Source organism: Sclerotinia sclerotiorum, genomic scaffold, assembly GCF_000146945.2.
Source record: "Sclerotinia sclerotiorum 1980 UF-70 scaffold_5 genomic scaffold, whole genome shotgun sequence".
Classification (NCBI taxonomy): domain Eukaryota; kingdom Fungi; phylum Ascomycota; class Leotiomycetes; order Helotiales; family Sclerotiniaceae; genus Sclerotinia; species Sclerotinia sclerotiorum.
In genome coordinates this window covers 767,827-787,887 of record NW_001820831.1, presented here as the reverse complement: position 1 = coordinate 787,887, position 20,061 = coordinate 767,827, and the positions used below count along the sequence as shown (strand labels likewise).

The window sequence follows — 20,061 nt, the reverse complement described above, 5'->3', positions numbered from 1 at the left end:
ACATTTACCTTCCATCTTAGAACAACAATATCAAAATACCTTGTTGGTCACCAACCTCAATATCAAGACCCTTCCCGACGACTTTCCAGATTTCAAACTCAACTTTCATTCGAGCACTTTGATATCCACAATATCAAACAACCTTTCAAGAGACTCAATATCATATCATATCAAGAATCCAAAAGTAGTCATGATGGAAGACGAGATGTTTCATTTCGAGGAAGACGACGACGAATATCAAACCTCTAGCGATGAATACAGCGACGAGACTGAAAGTCAACCATGGGATCGACGCAACAGGAGAAATAGAATTGCGAATTCAGAAGAACAGGCTTTGAGAGATATTCCTGCAGATGTCTTTTTGAGGTATGTGGGATTTTAATATTTACCTAGGTATTGATAGGTTGTTGTAGGTTCTTATATGCATTACAAACTCCATGCGCTTTTTGTAATTGGTATGGGATAGATACCTAGATAGGATTAACTAACTTTGAGGTCCTAGCACTATCGATCTTTCCAGTGGTCCCACTGTTAAGATTTTTCTTGGTACTGGAGATGGCTTGAAAAATCACCAACAACAACAGCAGCAGCAGCAGCAAGCGCTCATTCTACCTAAAGCTCTGCTTTGTACACATTCAGCATTTTTCAATCAGGCTTTTAATGGTAATGGTAACGGTAATGAGAATATCAACAAAAACCTCCCCTTACCTCAAGAACTACACCTCCCAGAAACATCCCTCACAGTCTTCCAACTAATCATCCAATTCCTCTCGACCAACACCTTCACATTCCCCCACACCATCACAACCCCCTCTGAAAAACAAACCCTATACCTCCACTTCTTCACCCACCACCGAACCCTCCAAATCCAAACCCCACCGCTCACCCCCATTCTCACGCACTTCAAAACGCACCTCCGCCACTCCTCCAACAGAGGCGAATTTCCCTCACGCATGCACATACAAAAAGCACTCCAACTCCCTCGTTCCCACGAAGCCCGCAAACTATGTATAGCCGCCTGCGTAAAACCCTACGCGTATTCCATCACGAAATCAAGTACGTGTTATGGACGCGCGCTGTTTCATTTGGAGGGATTGATGGAGGAATCGGATGAGTTTGCTGCGGAGTTGGTGAGGGGGTATACGAAGGCTGTTAGGGGGGCGTTGGGCGCGCATACAATTGTGGATCCGTTGACTGCGGCGCCGTATTTGATTTCAACGGGGGTGGCGTGTTTGGTGGAGAGGAGTAGGGGGGTGCCTGGGAGGAGGTGTGCTAGTCATTTGGAGGGGTTTTGAGTTTGTGGGGGAGGGTTTTGTGTGGAAGGGAAGGGGGAGAGTGAGGGTTTATGCGGGGTGGAGTTGGTGATTGATTATGAGAGTTTTCTGCAGCAGGAATGATAGTAGATTGATCAATAGTGGTCTATAATCTTTAAGGAAAATAATAGATTGGTAGACAGAGAATGGATGTCCCACAAATAGGTAAATAATGAATAAATCAAACACATAGCTAATTGCACCACGCGCCACGTACTACATTCATGATATCCCCCCCTATTCATAAAGGAGAAAGAAGAAAAGAACAATGAAAAACCCCGAAAAATTGACCCTCTATAATTAACCTCATCACCAACACTAAGTTAAGTCATACCACTCACTAGCTCCACAAGAATGTGAGAAAGTTCCCCCTCTTCCTCCTCTTCCTCCTCTTCACATACAATCCCGTGGCTACTTCAAAAACAACAATAACAACACAAAGAGCGGAACTGGAGATGGAATGCTATTGAATCCTCAAGTTTGATGAATTAGAGTAGTGTTTGTGATGTTTGGATTTGGTGGGGAGGGGGGGTGAATGGATTAATGGGGTAGTGGATGGAAGGAGGAGTGAAGAGTTTGTATTAGATTACTTGTGAGTATAGATTGGAGGCACTGATGGAGGTATGTTGAGAAGACGGAGGGGTGGATTACAATGTATATTGAATATTGAATATTATAGGGATAGCTATAGGTAGATAAGATTACAACTAATTATTTTATGTGTGAGATCTTTCAATAAAGTAAATTCTTCAGGCTTTTTGCTATTTCTATCCTTAGCTGAATATGTTCTATAGGTAGGTCTGTGTGAAGGGTAAGTTTATCAATGTACTATAGGTTCACGATTATATCGATGTACAGGCAGCATAACTCTATGTTCATTTTTGGTAGTATCAGAATTACTTGCTCGTAACAAGAAATGAATGTTCTGCTAAATGTGAATGATGTTCGCATATCATCATCACAGATCTAACTTCCCCTATCTTTAAGCCCGCATTCTCTTTCGCAGAACATATTCAGGCAGCGAGCAGATACACTAGATACCAAAATCCTATCAATGCGCTTAAGGCAGTGCTCACTGCTCATTTTTCGAAGCAAGGAAACTTCCTTCCAGTGCTGCTTTGGCAAGCACAACTTCGCAGATCAAAACTTGCAGCTTCTACTCGTATATTCTGGAATAAAATAACAGCACTTGAATCAAAGTGGCCAGCTATAGCTAGCTAGCTAGAGCCGAGTCCAAACAAGATATCCATCTGTAGAGAGTAATATCGCGGCTGTCAAAACCCATGACTATCATCTAGGAAACATTCTATTAAGTCCCCGGAGGACCAAAACTTCTGAAGCAAACTCGCGTCTGTCAAAACCCATGACCATTCCACTATCCAAGAAACAGCCACACCCCCGACGAAACAAAACTTCTGGAGCAAACTAATGCCCCGGAATATCTTCCCAAGAGGACATCCTCACACCTGTTGCCTAGCAAACGAGTCCACTCCACTCCAATATCAAGACTCAAGAGGCTCAAAACATTAACCCTTCAACACACCTCCCCGGGAAAAAAACCCGAGTAATAATTCCGAGCCGATCAGACACTGAAACCTTCTTGGCTCATAATCTAGAACACAAATGATGAAATTCGAAACCGAATCTTTGAATCCTTCGAATGGATTGAATCAATTGAATCAATTCAAATGTCACTAGAGTATTAAAAATGAAGGAAAGACTTGGATACGGAGGAGTACAAGGCTGGGAGATCCATAAAAATATTTTCTGCATCTGCATCTGCATCTTCAATCCTTCGAAGTTCGAATAAATGAATGAACCATGATATGAGGCTAGAAGTGGAGTGAGTCGGACAGCGATGCCATGACATCTTGATTTTGGTAATCATTTGAGCCGCCGCAAACGAGCTTTGCTAATTTGCTAGGGATCAATGTATGTAAGATCCCGTAATGATAGAGGGAGATAGAGTCAGTACTGCGCATGCTGACCCCCACAGATGTTTATGCTTCTAGAGTGGGGGATGGAAGACCCAGGAAATTTTCATGACCAGGTTGACCTGGGCGAAATACACGTGTATATTCCAAGCTGAAGTACTCCGTATCAAATATTAGAGCCTCTTTTGACGGGACCGCATATTTCTGGCTAGAAACTTAGAAAGTTTATGTAGCAAACCGAGCATCTGTTTCTTTTGGTGAATGAACTTCAATAAAGCAACTATTTGGAGAAAAAATTCTCGTGCCAACAGAAAAATCTCTTCCTTGCTGCCGTAAAAGGAACAAAATATGCAGTGAAATGGAGAAAGTGGCCGCATCATAAGCGGCCAGTATGTATGCCAACACCCATTTTCAATGTTAAGTTATCGCATCCTTTCCAGCATCACCGAATACAAAGCAGACCGACTCAACCCGAAAGTATTCGGAACGAGCCTCATCAAGTTAGGAGAATGGAAAACCAACTACCGGATGTGTTGGTAATATGTTATTGAAATTTCCCTCTTTCATTAGAGCTCCACCCGCTGCGGCGTAGTGCGTACTCTCCGATGGATGTAAATCACGGGATTCTTTCCTGGAGGGAGTTTTACAGCGAGGAACCTCGCAATTTTCCGCAATATATGTATATTTATGCTTCGGAGAAGCCGGGCGGCGGGTGCAGTGCTCTAGTGTTTAATTTGTGATGTGATTAGCTATAACATCGGCAGTGGCAGTGAAAAGGTAACGGTTGACGGTGCGACGAGAACTAGCTGGTGGATCCGGTATACGGAGTAAGCCAATATTAGATTAAATGAATGAATGGATGGATGGATGATGATGTTGATTTCCGACATCATACCTAATCTTTCCATGGTCCGTTTCAGTGATACTTTACGTGAAGGAAGTGTTTGAAGAAAAGGCTGTGGAGACTCGATGATCCTGGCTTGATTCGATAGATTTTTGCTTTCGATACAGTTTAGTATCGTATCCCCACGTTTGGCTAAGTAGTTTGTAAATAGAGATTGTAAATGTCTTGTTATCTTGCATGCTGGAATAGGATACCTCATATTGGAGGCTATTCATCATTTGAAAGGGCGTGAGCGATATCCTGGCGTAGAGAATGTCATGTCTTCTCCTTCTCTCAGGAAAAGTAAGCAATTACGCCCCAATGCTCCCGATGTATCTTACCAAGTTTTTTCTTTTGATGGTCATATGCATCCATGTCTTGCATTGATTCGAAGCCGTCAACAATATTAGATGTCAAATGAAGCCATGGCATTCCTTCCCGATTCAATACTGTGCCTCAGAAATCAATCTCAAGGAGCTGCAGGGAGTTAGGTTAGCAGTTTCTGACTGACGGTCAGTCCGACTCTGTAGCAGCATCCCGATATTCCTACGAAAGCGATGAGAGGAACAGTAGAGTCTTGCATCGAACGACCTTCCTTGTGATATTTACAGACCTCATCAAATGAATCATGATCATGATCAATCCCACACCTCCCATCGCAGCAGTACAGTACAGTACAATAATCCTCAATCCCCCTCTCCACCCTATCCCCTAACTCCCCAACCCAACCAATCACCTCCCACCTCCACCAACACAAATCTCCAATCCCCCGCCAAAAACTCCACCCACACCACACATCTCAGATTCTCAGCGCTTAAAAAACGATCCCACTTTCCCTCAGCACCAATAAACACGCATGCATGCACCATTAAAAAAAATCCAATCCACAAGTTCTATAAACCCAGCCCTGTCTGTCTCGTACCCTCATCCTTGCTAGTATTAAAAGAAAAAAGCTCCGAAATCTGGCGGCGCTTAGATGCATGTTAGTTTTTCCCTTTCTTTAGCCAATCAATTTACTTTTGTAGATGGTTCTGGCCAATTATTTCGATGGGATGCGCTGAGACTGGGGTTTGGCTTTTTTGGTTCTAAGTTCTAGGTCAGCTGGGTGGATGATGGTGTTTTTCTGCTTTCGTTAGTGTGTTTGGTGCTGCTTTGTGAGTGTTGTTAATATTTTTTTTTTTAAAATGATTTAATTTGTTTCTATTTTCGTTGCTGGTATTTTTTGGGGCTTTTGGTTCACCAGTTGTTGTGCGCGAGCGGGATGCTAATTATTGCAATGGCATGCTGCTTGATTATCTAATTTTGGTAAAGGCCATTCCAGAAACATAATCTTACATGCAATGTTAACGAATGTTGTTGGAGTGAGGGTGAGTACACGATGTTACATGCTACACGATGGTACAGATGAATGAGGTGTTACTTTTCAGAATATTAATAGATAGATTGATGTTATAGGTAGGAAGATTATGCTTGATCTTTACCTCGTAACTGTTGATATGCACCTTATAATACCTATACATGGATATCTCATTCTCATCATCCCAAATGCTTAGTACACCAATTGCAATACACACTACTATAACCCAAAACCAGTACTCCGTAATTTGTAAAATGCTATAAACAAAATATAGCTATAAGTATAGTTAGAGTGTGATATAATAGTATATTATACACTATACTATACTATTATACTATGAATCCACAATCACCCATCCAAGTAGTCACAGATACAAGTAGAAGTACATACATAGTACCGGTAATGTGATGTGATGTGATTCTTCTTCGGATTATTTCCACTTCCATACCTATTTTCATATACTCCGTACATTCATCTGTTTACTTACTGCATGCCGCATAGAGTGAATTGAAGTAAAGTAAAGTGAAGTGAAGTGATGTGAAATAAAGTGGAGTAAACTAAGTTTCATATCAAATTAGCCACGAGGTGCTGTAGGTAGCTTCATGACCTAGAAAGGAAGCTGAAGTTAACGTTCCGAAGTCACGCATAGCATCGCATGGCATGGCATGACATGAAACTGGAACTGGTGGAAGATCCCCCGTGGTAGCCGTGGCGTGTCTTCGTTCTGTCCCGTTTATAGAACGGGTCGGGGGTTTGGGAGTGTATGTATGTGCTAGTTGCTGTATTGATTATTAGTCTAGTTAAGTAGGTAACTAAAAGATATATATATGAAAATCAATCACATAACCTCTAGTGGGTAATAACTATCTAATCACATCTACACCTCCTCCACCCCATCAAAATGAATTTTTAACCACCACAATATTAACCACAATATCAACCACAATATCAACTACCATCATCCATCTACCTACCTCCCAGTACCAAAAGACTCCACCATAACAAATCCAAAAAAACCAAAAACTTAAAAACCAAGACTTAAAAGTGTCATGATATAATAATAGTATAAGATAATAAATAATACTAATAATTAATACGTATAAGTAAAAAAAGAAAGAACACCGGGAGTTATATTAAGATAAGACGGGTATGTGTACCGTGGCCGGTAGATGGTTTTTTGAAATAAGGAGGGAGACCCGGATTTTATCCTAGTTATTATTAATAAATTTTGATTGATATACCGGTAAGTAGGTTTAGGTTTAGATTTAGCTTTCATAATAGTTGTGGTATAAGTGCGCAGATGATTATACATAGATATAGTAATAATAATAATAATAGTAATAGATTTTGTATTTAATAGTATAGCTTATACAAAACAGTACACTATAGCTTCATCCATCTCCATCTTCATCTCCATCTTCATCCCATCCCATCCAATCCATATCCTCCATATCCAAGACTCCCCTGCTTGAAAAAAATCAAGCACTCGAGCAACTATGCATGCATCCACCGCCAGAACTTGCCCGTGAAACGCCTGTTCAAAAAATAAAAATTATACGCCAACAGCCAGCAATAAGTCCCATCCTCCTCGATAAAAAAACGTATCCTCCGCTCCTACTCCTGTACTTTGTAAAGTCCGAGTAAACCTCCAAATGCAATAGCCAAGTCGTACTGTAATCAAAGTGCGCTTGCTATCCCCAAAGCCGTGCTATAAATGATGTTCACTCCGGAACTCCAGATGAGACTCCAGGCTATTTGCGCCGAACTCGTACATTTTTCCTCCCTAAATAAGACACGACTGTGTCATTATTGTCGTAATCAAGAAATAAAGCCATAAAGTCGTAAAATGTATTGATGTGTAAGTAACAACAGTATAACAAAAGAAATATGTTATAGTGAGTAGTGATGTAGATGTATTTTTAAAGGAATGTGTTGATGAGGGAATGTGATAGGTATGATGTCGAAAGGAGGGGTAAGATATTAGTATATCCTTTACTCCACATTGTGGTCGACTTTCCTTCTCTTGCCCTTTGGTGCGGGGCTCATTCGAGGTGTATATGTGACTGTTCGCGTAACAACCTCCCTAACCTGGCGAACGCTTGACCGTGTTTGCTTTTGTGGTTTGATGTCAAAGTATCTTCCTTTGCCTCTCATGTCCCAATCATATGGCGAACGTGCGCTTCGTGCACTAAAGGGAGAGCGTGCGCTTAAAGGAGAGTCAGCATATGAAGATGCTGGTGAGGCTGGGATGCGAAGACGTCCCAGTATTGCAGAAGATGGCGCAGATGTTGGGTAGAGGAACGGCGTAGGAGGAACAGAGCTAGCTGGTGATTTATGCGCATCGCAGTTGCATGAACAATCACTACTTTCACTGCTAGTCAAAGAATCCGATGAAGGTGCAGAGGTAGGTGTTGGTCTCGAACATTTAATCTCTGCAACGATAGGACTATTCATCGTCTTGAGGAAATCGGTATAAGCAAGAGGAGGGGTAATTGGAGTCTTGATAGTATCTTCTTGTTTGATCATGAAGTCGGCATAGCCAGGAAGCGGGCTGCGTGCGGAATTTGATAGAGCTGATAGTTCCGAGGGAAAAGTTGAAGACATTGGAGTCTTTAGTTGTGGAAGCTTCGGTTTGGATGAAGACATGGTTCTTTTTGGAGGAGGAAGAATAGGTGCGCTTGCGGCTGCCGGGGCAGAAGTTTTGGTTGGAGATTCCATTACTTGTAAAGAATGACGACGAAGACAAAAGGGTTTGCAAACAGCGACGACGGTAGGGTGAGGTCCGTAAAGAAGGTAGATAAAAGTTGAGACGTTTTGGGACTTGGGGAAGTATTATAATGTGAAATCGAAACAAAGTTTCCCCAGCAGCTGAAGCAAGGTAAGGAAGGTGAAGAAGGTAAGGTAACGAAAAATAGCGCGGAGAGGAGCAGGGTATGTCTGTATTGACGAATTTAGCAGCCAGTGCTAGATTAGAGTAGGGCGCTTGGGGGTCGTTTTGACAATGAGCGTAATTGATGATGATGGCCGCCTTGGTGGAGTTCTGGCAGGGTAGCAGAGGATGTGGGTCGTCGTGGTAAGACAAGGGGAATTAGGAGTAGTGGAGCCTCGAGCTAGCTAACTTTTTACTACCGCGCTGCCGTCAATTATTTATTTTAGTCTTCAGTCCAATAATGTGCCAGGTATGGGATCCAACGTGGGAAATATACTGGAATTGGACAACAGTAATAAAAACTTCCGATGGATAAAAGCGGCGAGTCGTTATTGTTTCTGGAAGCGAAAAAATAAAAAAAGTGTCTTGGGTAGAGTGACTGGGTGGTTAATAATAAAGTTGATCTGAGACTCTGAGTCTGAGGTAGGGAGAGGAAGAGTTCGAGCTAGGTTTTCTAATGACCAGAATTTCAAAGTGGATAAGAAGGGTCTAATGATTGAACAAGGAAAACAGTTGGTATACGGAGGGATGGTAGATGGATGCTATGGTTATCTGATAAAACGTATGTATCTTGTGTGATGCGCGACTACTCATACGAGCTGTCTAGGCAAATGACGGTGGCAGTGAGATGCGTACAAGGGGATCTTCAACGCAATCAACAACGTGATAGGACGAGATGTAGATGTTGTGAACGGCGTCGAGTAATTGTGTGTCCCGCACCAATATCAACCGACAAAGTATCAATCCTAAGACGTGATTCGCGTTTTGCGTTTGTGGTGAACTGCAGGAGAAGGAAACCTGAGAACTTGAGCGGTTGGAGTTTGCTTCGGTTTGATTGGCTCCGCTTCGATGGGGTCACTTTGTGAAGTACGGAGTATAGGCTATAAGCTATACTTAGAGCGGATGTTACGAACGGCGGTGTCGGGCGTCAAAAGTATGCCCTTTAATTCGGCACAGTGTCGATATCACTGGATGGTTTTAATAATTGATCCAATGATTGGCGCTTTTGTCCAGTAGGTGTGCGATAGTGATATTGGGTGAAAATGCTTTTTACTTGTTATTTGATATCGATGAAGAACGGGACCGAACATCAACGTGAGAATGGGGGGCTAAGTATGGGGGGTGAGAAGGGGACCAATAGAGTCAATATGTTGGCCGGTCTCGGAATGAATTCACGAATGAGGTCTTGGTGAAAGTTGATATAGCTGAGGAGAAGAGATCAAATTGCAATTGATGTGCAGATAACTTCATCAGTGAGACTCTAGCTCCCATTTTGTAATATGTTCTTACCGCTTCTCTACTTCCTCCATGTTACAATCCGCGCCCGCATCTAGATAAAACCTTCAATGTTCAATTGATGAAAATATCGCATCGTCGAATCATCCATACCAGAAAAGTTTTCTTCAACTGATAGCCTTACAATTTGGGCTCTTTCCGCGCGCCTGAGGGGCTGCCGAGGATAAATGGAGACGCCAGCCACGAGACTTTCTCAACAGTTGTTCGGGAAGTGGCTCAAGAGATGAATATGAATGGTTCCATATCACTCAAGCTTCTATCTGACGACCGGAACTCGATAGAGCAGCGCGCGGTTCGGGTTAAGTCCACAAGGACGGGCTATTTTATCGAATGAGAAGATGTCACGGTGTAGTTTCTCGAAGACTTCTATACAACAAAGTAGCCAAGGTTTACCACTCAAAGTCCATGCTCCATTGCTATCTCGCTGTCCCTATCATTCTTTAGAGCGATCAAACTCGTGTACTCAGGGATTCTGACATGCCTTATCTGAAGCTTAAAATGCTCCTTTGTAGCATATATAGCAGAGAAACCAATACGACGGGTCGATAGATCGTACACTATCTGCATCGCGTTGGTCAAGTAGTGGTCAAGGGACTATCCGCAACATGATTAGATGGCCTCAAGGCGGCCAGCGTTAATCATTAAGCATCATCATGTCTCGACTCTTAGTAATGATAGGGACCAGTATTTCGTGAGAATTGCCCAATCCTCGTAGTTAGATATCATTGTAGTATGACTAAGATAGGGCCAACCCGTTGACTGGGATACTCGGGATGAGACGCAGGATTTAGTGAAATCTATAGTCGTTGACTTCTCAAGAAGGACATAGAAGAGGATTACATCGATTCTTACTTTGTATTATATCAAGCGATAGTACGGAGAAGAGGAATTTCACAGGTACTTTTGTTTTTATTGGAATGATAATGTGTTGATTTAAATAAGATAAACCATGTGATTTTTTTTATTTCCCCTCGGATACTTTGATTGGTTCATGCAATCGGAAAAATTATCTATTTTAATCCCGATCCAGATGCAAAAGGTATCAATCAGACCCGAATCCTCTGTTGCCGCGTATCACTCAGACAGAATATTGCATGATTATATAAAAGATCAAGCAAACTTTTTGTAAAGCTTAAATTCAAGACTCCAAAGTTAGCCTCAATCAAGTCTACGAGTTAGTAGAATCAAAACAATGAGTCAAACTTTCAATTTTTGCCGTTTCCAAGAACCAACAACTTACAGTAATGGGATCTGAATGTATCAATATGCCTTTGAGTATGCGATAGTTGATACCAAGTGTGATCTGAGGGCGCCATGACAAGTGATAGGATTCTCATTGAGGATTCCAGATAAGCAATATTTCTTTTTGGTGCTATCACCATGAGCTATTATCCATCCAGTCGCTGTGATATTATCACCTCAAGAGAATCTTCGAAACGCCTTTGACTGGGCGTGGCAACCTTTCAATGCTCCACTCACATGCGGGTGATGTCCAACCATATTGGCGCTGGTGATGACACTTCGTCGCAAAGTCAATGATTAATGCTCCGAGGAAATGCACGTGGAGCGACTGATACATGTGGGTAGATTACTAATCCCTTATCATATTTATTTTTGTGAGCAGAAGGAAGACCTCTACCAAGTCGAAGCTCGATGGATCATGTGAAATCCCAATCCATGATACCGAAGCGGACATCACCAGGTCGCGTGATCCTTCAAAGTCTACTGAGACCCTCTTTTAATCCCGTGCAAAGTGTATCGGGTGGGCGCTATGAGGCCACAAAAATGGTTCCATATCCACGGGTCGGGCTCTGAAGGAATCACTCATTCCTTCGATGGATTTGCCTCGGAGCCGGGAAGTATAGCAGGCCATCCGTCGTGAGGTAACAAAGATCGTGTATAACTCAAAACACCGTTGTCTCCTACGAAGGAGGACAACAGAGCTCAAGCCTTTGGCTTGTGAAAGTTTCTTTCATAAAGTAGAACTCCCGGGATTTCCCTCACTGTATGTTTAAATTGCGCTGCATTCGACTGAAGTAGCTCAGTGGCTTCCAATTTGAGGACTCAAGAAAGAAAGGCGTGACATAATAGGATTAATCGAATCGTTCATCCGTTCGCTTCTCCGAGACATGCCTTACATAGGAATCATAAAAATCGATAGATTCCACACCGGACAAAAACGGGTTTCGTCTCGCTCTATTTCCGCTGCGCCGCACTCGATTGAAGTAGCTTGATCGTGGAGCCATAAACGAAGGCCATAGCATAATAGGGTTGATTAGACCGAGAGACCGTCCGTCGCCCGCCCGTTCATTTCATAATGTGCCTTACATAGGACTCGTCAAATGAATAACTTCCACGTCAGGTAGATATGTACATATGTACTGTAGTTCGCACCTAGCTGTACTTTCAAATGTACCACGTAGGTCGAAAGATCAAACAACAATGTATTTTGTTGGCCTTTAAAACCTCATCTACCCAAGATGTTTTTACCCCTTTTCATTGAACAAGCAAGAAATTTATCTCTGGATAAGTAGGATACTTTACATTATTAGACCAGCCTAGATGCAACTCTGACATACGATGCGAAGGTCAACGTGTCGATATCCCATCAAGTCTCAACATTCAAAATTATCCCGTAGATCCACATCGAATGTTCTGATTGAATGCATCAACGATTCGCTTGACCACAAAGGGATATACGACGAGCTTTAGCTGCTGAATGGCGACGGTGAGAGCGACCATGGCCCATGGTCGACTTTACCCGGCGCCACCCGATTTTTCGTGGATATAGCCTATATCACCCTGGTAAACAGATGGCAAACAATCAAAAATGCATGTAAATATCTACCAAGCTGCGGGGCGATATGGAGAAACCTGGGGATTGAAAAGCTTGGAAAGCTTTTATTTGTTGGTGAGGAGTCCCCAGACCAGGGTTAGTACCCAGTCCTTACCCTTTTAGGCTTCGCCTCCATCCCACTTGCACAGGCGAGGCCTCTAACAGCTGATGTTCGAAGATGTTAGTACCGTTTACCGACAGAGTGTTCGAGGTAAATATAGTAGATGAAGACCTATACGGACCGTGGTTCCGTATGACCGATTTGAACAATGTGCAGAGCGATTTCCGGTTAATAAAGAAGGGTAAAGTAGATATAGGGAGTTTGATGGGAAATGTATATAATCCCATGTTTCCCTTGTGGAGAATCACAGGTCGTGAGTGTAGTTGAATCACAAGTGAAGTCGTCGACCTCACTATAATTACTTGTGTGATCTGTAATCTTGCGGCATTGCAGGTTTTGTTACTGCAGTCAACATGGATTTCCAACATACGAAGCCCACTTTCGAACTCGCGGGCCAGGAGTTTCCTCGAGTAACATGGTATAAGCAAAAGGGAATGAGAGGCTTGTACTGTTGTTTGATGTTCGTCGTTCTGACCTCTGCGACAAATGGATACGATGGCTCCATGATGAACGGTCTTCAATCTCTTCCCGCCTGGGAAGATTGTGAGTGTTTTTATAACGAACTGTGTAAAGTATGAAGCTTACACATGTGCCTTAGATTTCCATCCCACAGCATCTCAACTTGGACTCCTCAACTGTATCATGTCCGTCGGCTCACTCGTTGCTCTTCCGTTCGTACCATATGCTGCGGATATACTGGGCAGACGCACAGGTGTAATGATCGGCTGCGTACTCATGCTCATTGGTGTACTTCTCCAGAGTTTGGGATTCTCATTTGGCATGTTCGTGGGTGCTCGATTCTTGATCGGATTTGGAGTTGCAATAGCACATGGTGCATCACCACTGCTCATCACCGAACTTGTCCATCCACAACATCGAGCCATCTACACCACCATTTATAATACAACATGGTACATTGGAAGCTTCGTCGCAGCATGGTTAACATTCGGTATGGAATACAGCTACAAAGGAAAAATTTTGAGTTTCAGCTGACCTCATCTTCAGGAACGAATAACATCGCAGGAAATTGGTCATGGAGAGCTCCGTCTGTCGTACAGGCTTTCCCTTCCATACTCCAAATGACCTTCATCTGGTGAGTCTTTGCTTATCTTTTTAATGGCTGAGTAAAAGCTAATTTAAGTCAGGTTCGTACCTGAATCACCAAGATGGCTCATCGCGAAGGGTAGAAACGAGCTAGCACTCAAGATTTTGGCAGACGTACACGCTTGCGGAGATCAGAATGATGAAGTTGTACAGCTCGAATACCAGGAAATTCGCCAAACATTATCACTCGAAAAAGAAGTAGAGAGCAACCCATGGGCCGAGCTGTGGAAGACTCCTGGAAACAGACATCGTCTTATTATCCTCGTCTCCCTCGGTTTCTTCTCTCAATGGTCAGGAAATGGTCTTGTCAGGTGAGTTTGCATCAGTCCAGATATGTGGGGATAAAAATTGACATGATATTTTCAGTTACTACATTAATATTGTATTGGAACAAGTCGGTATCCACAGCTCGACTACCAAGCTTTTAATCAATGCTATCCTTCAAATTGTCAACATGATCGTAGCTATAACAATGTGCTTCTTCGTTGATAGACTCGGTCGACGTCTATTGTTCTTGGTATCCACGGGGGGAATGCTTGCTGTCTTTATTGTTTGGACCATTTGCTCGGCTCAGTTTTCGATGCATGGAAGCTCAGCTTCTGCACATGCCGTTATCGTCATGATTTTCCTCTATTACGTATTCTATAACTGTGCGTGGTCGGGGCTTCTGGTTGGATACGGTGTCGAGATTCTGCCATACAACATCCGTGCAAAGGTAATGAATCCCCTCCGCCCTCTGCTCGCTATGCTAATTGAAGTTCTAGGGATTGACAATTATGTTCTTGGCGGTCGACCTCTCCTTGTTCTTCAACCAATATGTTAACCCGATTGCTTTGGATCACCTCCACTGGAAGTATTACATATTCTACTGCGTATGGTTAACTTTTGAGTTCTTTGTCATCTGGAAGTTTTACATCGAGACACGTAACACTCCTTTGGAAGAGATCGTGAAGCATTTCGATGGAGACAATGCGATAGTTGGTGGTCAAGTTGCAACCGAGAAGGCAAAAGTCATTGCGGCGGAACATGATCTTCAGATTGGTGATGAGACTGAAGGTGGCCTAGATGAGAAGGCAGGCGTTCACCATACAGAGGAGAGAATGGTTTAATTTCGGCGATGTTGAGATGTAATGAGGATGTGTATAGTTTGACTAGAACTGGATAACAATACTCGCAAATACAAGTAATTTTCAATCCATTGCGTTCTCACTATGCTCCCACGAATATACCATTTCGTTATGATTGATGGTATACGATGATGTCGAATGTCTTTCGCAAAGCCCCAGGTATTGACGAGAGTACCCTCGTCGCCTGGCCTTCAAGAGAAAGCCTTGGTTCTTCTCCTGATCTTTGGTTCATTATCAAATATGTTTCCAATGTCAACCTTCGTGCTTCCGTGTCTCAACAAACGTCTTCAATTCCGTAGCCGCATCCCTAGCAACATCCTCAAGCTCTTCTTTCGCCGTCAACAAAGGATAATATGCCGCAAACCCCTGTAATGTTATCCAATTTCTATACTCACAAATATTTTTCTTGCCTTTAATAGGCACAACTTCCTGGACTCTCTCCGTGCCAAGAAGCCAATCGGGGTATTGAGTAGTCTTCGCCGCCATCTTCTTATGCACAGGATCCAGCAAAGTCAAGACAACAGGTACGCAACGGTCTTGTATATCTTCGACTCGAAACTAGACGGAAGTTAGTTTTGCGCAGCTCTCCTGCGATGGGAAATATCTCACCGAATAAAGTCCCCTCGCGCCCACGACGGGCATTTTATCCTGACCATTGTCCCATTTGTATTGGGAAAATCCACTTCCATACCTTTCAAATGAGGTTATTGCATCAAAAACCTGGTCTGCAGATGCGTTGATTTTGATGCTTGCATATGCTGTGAGAATAGCTTCGTCTTTCCTAATGGAAGGTGTAGCAATGAGACGTTTTTCGTCAACATAGTTTTGAATGAGGAGGACAATGATAACAAGTAGACATAGAATGAAGAGAGCTTGAAATGAGAAGATGTAGAAAGAGATTCCTGTCATAATTGAGATGTTTGATTAGGTAGGTAGATAGATATTTGAAGATGGAAATATGAAGAGAAATCACTTGTCCAAAATTGAATTACTTGTAGAGATGGAATGATGGAGTGTAGTGAAGAGAAGTGAAGTGAAGTGAAGTTGGAGGGAGATTGAGGAATCTTCTTTTGAGCCTTAGGAAAGATCTCATTTTCCCTGTTATTTGCCCATTATTCCAGATTACCTTGTTTAAGCATACCAAGGCAATTCAGAAAAACAAAGAGAGAATTCAGTCTACTGTTGACGCTATTTAGGTAGTTCACACTTGTTGATGGTAAATTGTGATAATTTCTGTAGACCGATAGACAGATAGACCGGATTTACCGGACAATTTTACATAAACTTTTACCCCTCTAAATCTGTAAATGATTCATTGACATGTGTAAATCATAAATCCCCAATCTTCTTTAGAGTTCTTAGCGTCTTCTTATCCTGATCTCCACTTGAGATTGAACTTGCTGTGCATTGTACCGTTTGTACTCGAATAATTTACTAATAAAACTTATTAGGTACACTTTGTACATGTGTTATCTTCAGCTGCCAATAATCTCTTTTTTCCTCTGATATTATATAAGTCTTATATTCAATCTATCGTCGTCGCATTCGCATACATTTGACATACATTTGACGAATACATATATTCATACATATACATTCATTCATTCATTTGATCTTGAAAATCATCTACAAACCTCAACATTTGTACCATTTCATCACCCCACTATTGTCTCTAGTCCAGCCCAGCCCACCTAAACAAGATAAGATTGTTAGTGGAACATTCGCACACTTCAAATAATTCGAGAAACCATACATTTCCAATCCTCAACCCTTCAAACCTCTCAGCAGAATTGCATCACAAATCGCAACGCGCAAAATGGATACATCTAAAGTCTCAATATTCAAGACATACGACAAGCCTCGAGGTCAAGGGGGCGCGAGTTCTTTCGCGACCTTCATGATCATCGGTCGTAAGTTTTCACTCCTGTATCAGCTCCCATCTCAATCCAATTAACCCATCACAGCCGTATGTTTCTTCCTCGGTATTCTTTTCTCCTCGTTCCCCTACGACTATCCTCTCCTTTGGACCACTGAAAGTACTCCCGATGCCTATTACAATTTCATTGAAGAGCATCTAAAATTCATGCATGCTTCCCCGCCAATCATCCCACGCATCCTACACATTGTCGTCTCGGTCGGATTCATCGGACTCTTCACCAAGCTCTTCAAGCCTTCTGAAGCTAACCTCCTATTTGATGGCGCATCGCTCGTTCTTTATGTCGTGGGCGTCGTGGTTTACATTACCAATATTGTTAAAGGCATGCGCATTGTGACGCTGGGATTATATGGCGAAGCGGGTGCGCCAGAAGGAGAAGTGGGAGTTGGGAGAGAAGATAGTTTGAGGGTTTTGGCGGCCAGTAATACGATTTTGGCATTGGTTTTGGTGGGAGTGTTGGTTTTGCAGGCGGGTCAATGGTATGCGGAACGTAAGGATCAAGATGAGGTAGAGAAATTTGAGAAGGAGGAACAGGAGAAGAAAGAATTGGAGAAGAAGCAAAGGAGTGTAAGTGGTCATGTTACCAGATCCGTTTCGAAGAAGAGACAGTAGGGGCCTCAATGGGAGATTGTGTATCTACGGTGAAAGGGGCATTGGATCTAGGTGTAGTAATATTCTGATTCGTTTTATACGAAGTAATTGATTCCCAACAAAAGCAATATACTTATCATCTTCCAAAATCCTCCTCATCTCAAGTGTTTTATAGTGTTAGCTTTGACAAATATTGGCCCATCTGCTTACTAATTTAGCATGATTCCTAATATGTCTGACCACTTCATCAACTATCCTTTTATCTACCATACAAATACAAGCCCTAGCCGAACATTTGATATCCTGCAGAATCATGGGAAATATTAGTAGTATATCTCAAGTATTCATTGATACCTCACATCATATCACACCTCACCCAACCATCTACACAAAACCCTACATTTGCTTCAATATCCATTATATTATATTCACTACCACCTATTGATAGTCCAAATACCCCAATTCCCATCCCAATCCCAAATCCCAATCCCAAATCCCAATCCCAATTCCCAATCCCAATTCCCAATCCCAATTCCCAATCCCAATTCCCAATCCCAATTCCCAATCCCAATTCCCAATCCCAATTCCCAAATCCCAAATCCCAAATCCCAATTCCCGCCCCAATCTCAATCCCGATCCCAAGCCCAACCCAACCACAACCGAACCAAACCAAATACCAGGCAGCTGGTTTTCAGGGAAAATATAACTCCATGTTTTCCTCTGTATTTCCTTGCGCTCAAATTGCCAAGCAAAGAATTCGAGTAGGAAAGTTAAATAAACTAACTCCTTCATTCTCTGAGTCGAGGAAAGGTACGGGTGTTTTTCTTTCCTTCACTGCTTGTATGTACTGTAGTGGTGTTTGTAGAAGATTCGTAGGTGAAGGAGTGATGAAGTGACCCCTCGCCTGAATCCATCCATCAATAAATAGAAGCTAGTAGCAAGCAAACCACAAACTCCAAACCCACAAACAAGCTAAAAACAACGCATCTCATCCCATCCCATCCAATGCCCACTCCTAAATCTCCCAATAAAGATTCCTCTGAACATACAAATCAAAATCCACCACATTCAACCCCCCACCCCCATCAATCCTCTCCATAAACCATCTCCTCCCCTCAAACTCCAACTGCTGAAACTCTTCCTTCCCCATAATAACACCCTCCGCATTCGTCATCCCCACAGTTCCCCAATTCTCCTTCCCCAGCTCAAACCTCTCATTCAATTCCTGATTACTACGCCCAATCGCTCTCACAACCGCAAAAGCATATTCGAGCTTGGGGAACTGCTCTAAGATCTGGGTGAACAAATGGTCGAATGTGGTTTTGATAGCATTTCGAGCCCAGGATCGGAGAACTTCGGGACTCATATTGGAAAAGCTAAAGTCCTCTGCGAAGGGAAGATTGAGATTGATGCCGACGGATCGGATGTTGGTGAAGAATTGCGGGAGGATGTCGGGAGTGGGGAAAACTGATTCGCCTGGTCTTGGAGGTCGATTAGGTATGTTACGTATTTGTCTCTGTATAATTATTAGCCAGCGAGACGGTATACGGAGCGCTGGTAATACATACACGTTCGCGCTCCAATGCCTGAATCCGTTCCTCGAGACTCTGTTCAGCAGCCACCCATCCAAGTCTATTAGGCCATTTCGACTCTATGGGACAATAAACGGGGTTTGGACGAACGGTCTCATCTCCAAATTTCAAGACAAAATCATCGCTGACGGGGTTAACGTAGAAATAAAAAGCGACACACGTGATGTAATTCTCATAGCCTGGGAGGATTTCAATATCTCGAGGGATTCCATGCACATCGACGGGTTTGTAGATATCCAAGCCGTATTTGCGAGCTTGATGGCATGCGTGCATAATTGCTGGTGTGGGGGGACAGTTGACAAACGTGAAACTATCTCGCCCAAAACTCATCATGATGGTGCGTCGGACATGAAGTGCCGCGAATTTCCATACACTCATTTGAAGTTCCTCGGGTAATTCTCCAAACTTCTTGAATGTAAGGGCGGTTCTTCCGTCCTCAAGTTCGATATCATTGAGTGACATCAAAGTTTCCATACTTTGGTCTTCGGTGGAGGAAGGAGCTGAAATATGGGAAACGTCGCTTTGATGATCGAAGCCATCAAGTCCATCAAAGTGATCATTCTGGCTATCCAAGCCATCAGATTGAATGACGCCCTCGAGATGGTCAATATCCATATCGTGGTTGTCACTTGGGTCGATGAGCTGAGAATCCGCCATGTTTCATTGATTTGTAAAACAAATCAATTCGAGAGGGGAACACGAGTTTAAATAGTGAACTACGTGGCTTCTCAAGCTAGGGGATATGACCTAAGACTCTCCACAGAAGTTTTTAGCCAATGATAATTCCGAAAAGTTCTGGAAAAGTTCTGGAAAAGTTCTGGAAAGGTTCTGGAAATGGAGCCTTCTTGCGAAGTTTTGGAGCCTGTAATTGGAGCAATTGACAAATACTCGGCTCAGCTTTCAAATGTCACTGAGGAATTTACTCTTAATTTTGGAAGTTATCTCGTTATCTTGGTTGTTCATGCGATGAATAAAAGTGATTGTACAATCTATGATGAGTGAATATGTGCAATACTAAATTAGGGTAACTAGCTTAGTACTA

At 42.7% G+C, this 20,061-nt stretch overlaps 9 protein-coding genes across 9 annotated transcripts; 3 read left to right on the top strand and 6 right to left on the bottom strand.

Moving 5' to 3' along the window:
• Positions 1-193: 193 nt before the first annotated feature.
• Positions 194-1,295, top strand: SS1G_04278 (predicted protein; the record flags this gene model as incomplete). The annotated part of the gene is made up of 2 exons (XM_001594421.1): positions 194-366; positions 503-1,295. The coding sequence occupies 2 exons, from the start codon at positions 194-196 to the stop codon at positions 1,293-1,295; spliced, it is 966 nt and encodes a 321-aa protein (XP_001594471.1).
• Positions 1,296-3,976: 2,681 nt separating this feature from the next.
• SS1G_04277 (predicted protein) lies at positions 3,977-4,350 on the bottom strand (the record flags this gene model as incomplete). Its single annotated transcript, XM_001594420.1, has 2 exons — positions 3,977-4,053; positions 4,143-4,350. The coding sequence occupies 2 exons, from the start codon at positions 4,348-4,350 to the stop codon at positions 3,977-3,979; spliced, it is 285 nt and encodes a 94-aa protein (XP_001594470.1).
• Positions 4,351-4,834: 484 nt separating this feature from the next.
• SS1G_04276 (predicted protein) lies at positions 4,835-4,999 on the bottom strand (the record flags this gene model as incomplete). The annotated part of the gene is made up of 1 exon (XM_001594419.1): positions 4,835-4,999. The coding sequence occupies one exon, from the start codon at positions 4,997-4,999 to the stop codon at positions 4,835-4,837; it is 165 nt and encodes a 54-aa protein (XP_001594469.1).
• Positions 5,000-7,479: 2,480 nt separating this feature from the next.
• Positions 7,480-8,133, bottom strand: SS1G_04275 (predicted protein; the record flags this gene model as incomplete). Its single annotated transcript, XM_001594418.1, has 1 exon — positions 7,480-8,133. The coding sequence occupies one exon, from the start codon at positions 8,131-8,133 to the stop codon at positions 7,480-7,482; it is 654 nt and encodes a 217-aa protein (XP_001594468.1).
• A 2,839-nt stretch (positions 8,134-10,972) lies between these two features.
• SS1G_04274 (predicted protein) lies at positions 10,973-11,291 on the bottom strand (the record flags this gene model as incomplete). The annotated part of the gene is made up of 2 exons (XM_001594417.1): positions 10,973-11,097; positions 11,192-11,291. 2 exons carry the CDS (start codon positions 11,289-11,291, stop codon positions 10,973-10,975), a joined length of 225 nt encoding a protein of 74 aa, XP_001594467.1.
• Positions 11,292-13,022: 1,731 nt separating this feature from the next.
• Positions 13,023-14,882, top strand: SS1G_04273 (hypothetical protein; the record flags this gene model as incomplete). The annotated part of the gene is made up of 6 exons (XM_001594416.1): positions 13,023-13,212; positions 13,268-13,618; positions 13,675-13,762; positions 13,815-14,084; positions 14,140-14,488; positions 14,538-14,882. 6 exons carry the CDS (start codon positions 13,023-13,025, stop codon positions 14,880-14,882), a joined length of 1,593 nt encoding a protein of 530 aa, XP_001594466.1.
• Positions 14,883-15,152: 270 nt separating this feature from the next.
• On the bottom strand, positions 15,153-15,809 carry SS1G_04272 (predicted protein; the record flags this gene model as incomplete). The annotated part of the gene is made up of 2 exons (XM_001594415.1): positions 15,153-15,458; positions 15,510-15,809. 2 exons carry the CDS (start codon positions 15,807-15,809, stop codon positions 15,153-15,155), a joined length of 606 nt encoding a protein of 201 aa, XP_001594465.1.
• Positions 15,810-16,716: 907 nt separating this feature from the next.
• On the top strand, positions 16,717-17,448 carry SS1G_04271 (hypothetical protein; the record flags this gene model as incomplete). The annotated part of the gene is made up of 2 exons (XM_001594414.1): positions 16,717-16,810; positions 16,865-17,448. The coding sequence occupies 2 exons, from the start codon at positions 16,717-16,719 to the stop codon at positions 17,446-17,448; spliced, it is 678 nt and encodes a 225-aa protein (XP_001594464.1).
• Positions 17,449-18,442: 994 nt separating this feature from the next.
• On the bottom strand, positions 18,443-19,676 carry SS1G_04270 (predicted protein; the record flags this gene model as incomplete). The annotated part of the gene is made up of 2 exons (XM_001594413.1): positions 18,443-18,943; positions 18,996-19,676. The coding sequence occupies 2 exons, from the start codon at positions 19,674-19,676 to the stop codon at positions 18,443-18,445; spliced, it is 1,182 nt and encodes a 393-aa protein (XP_001594463.1).
• Between the last annotated feature and the right edge of the window lie 385 nt (positions 19,677-20,061).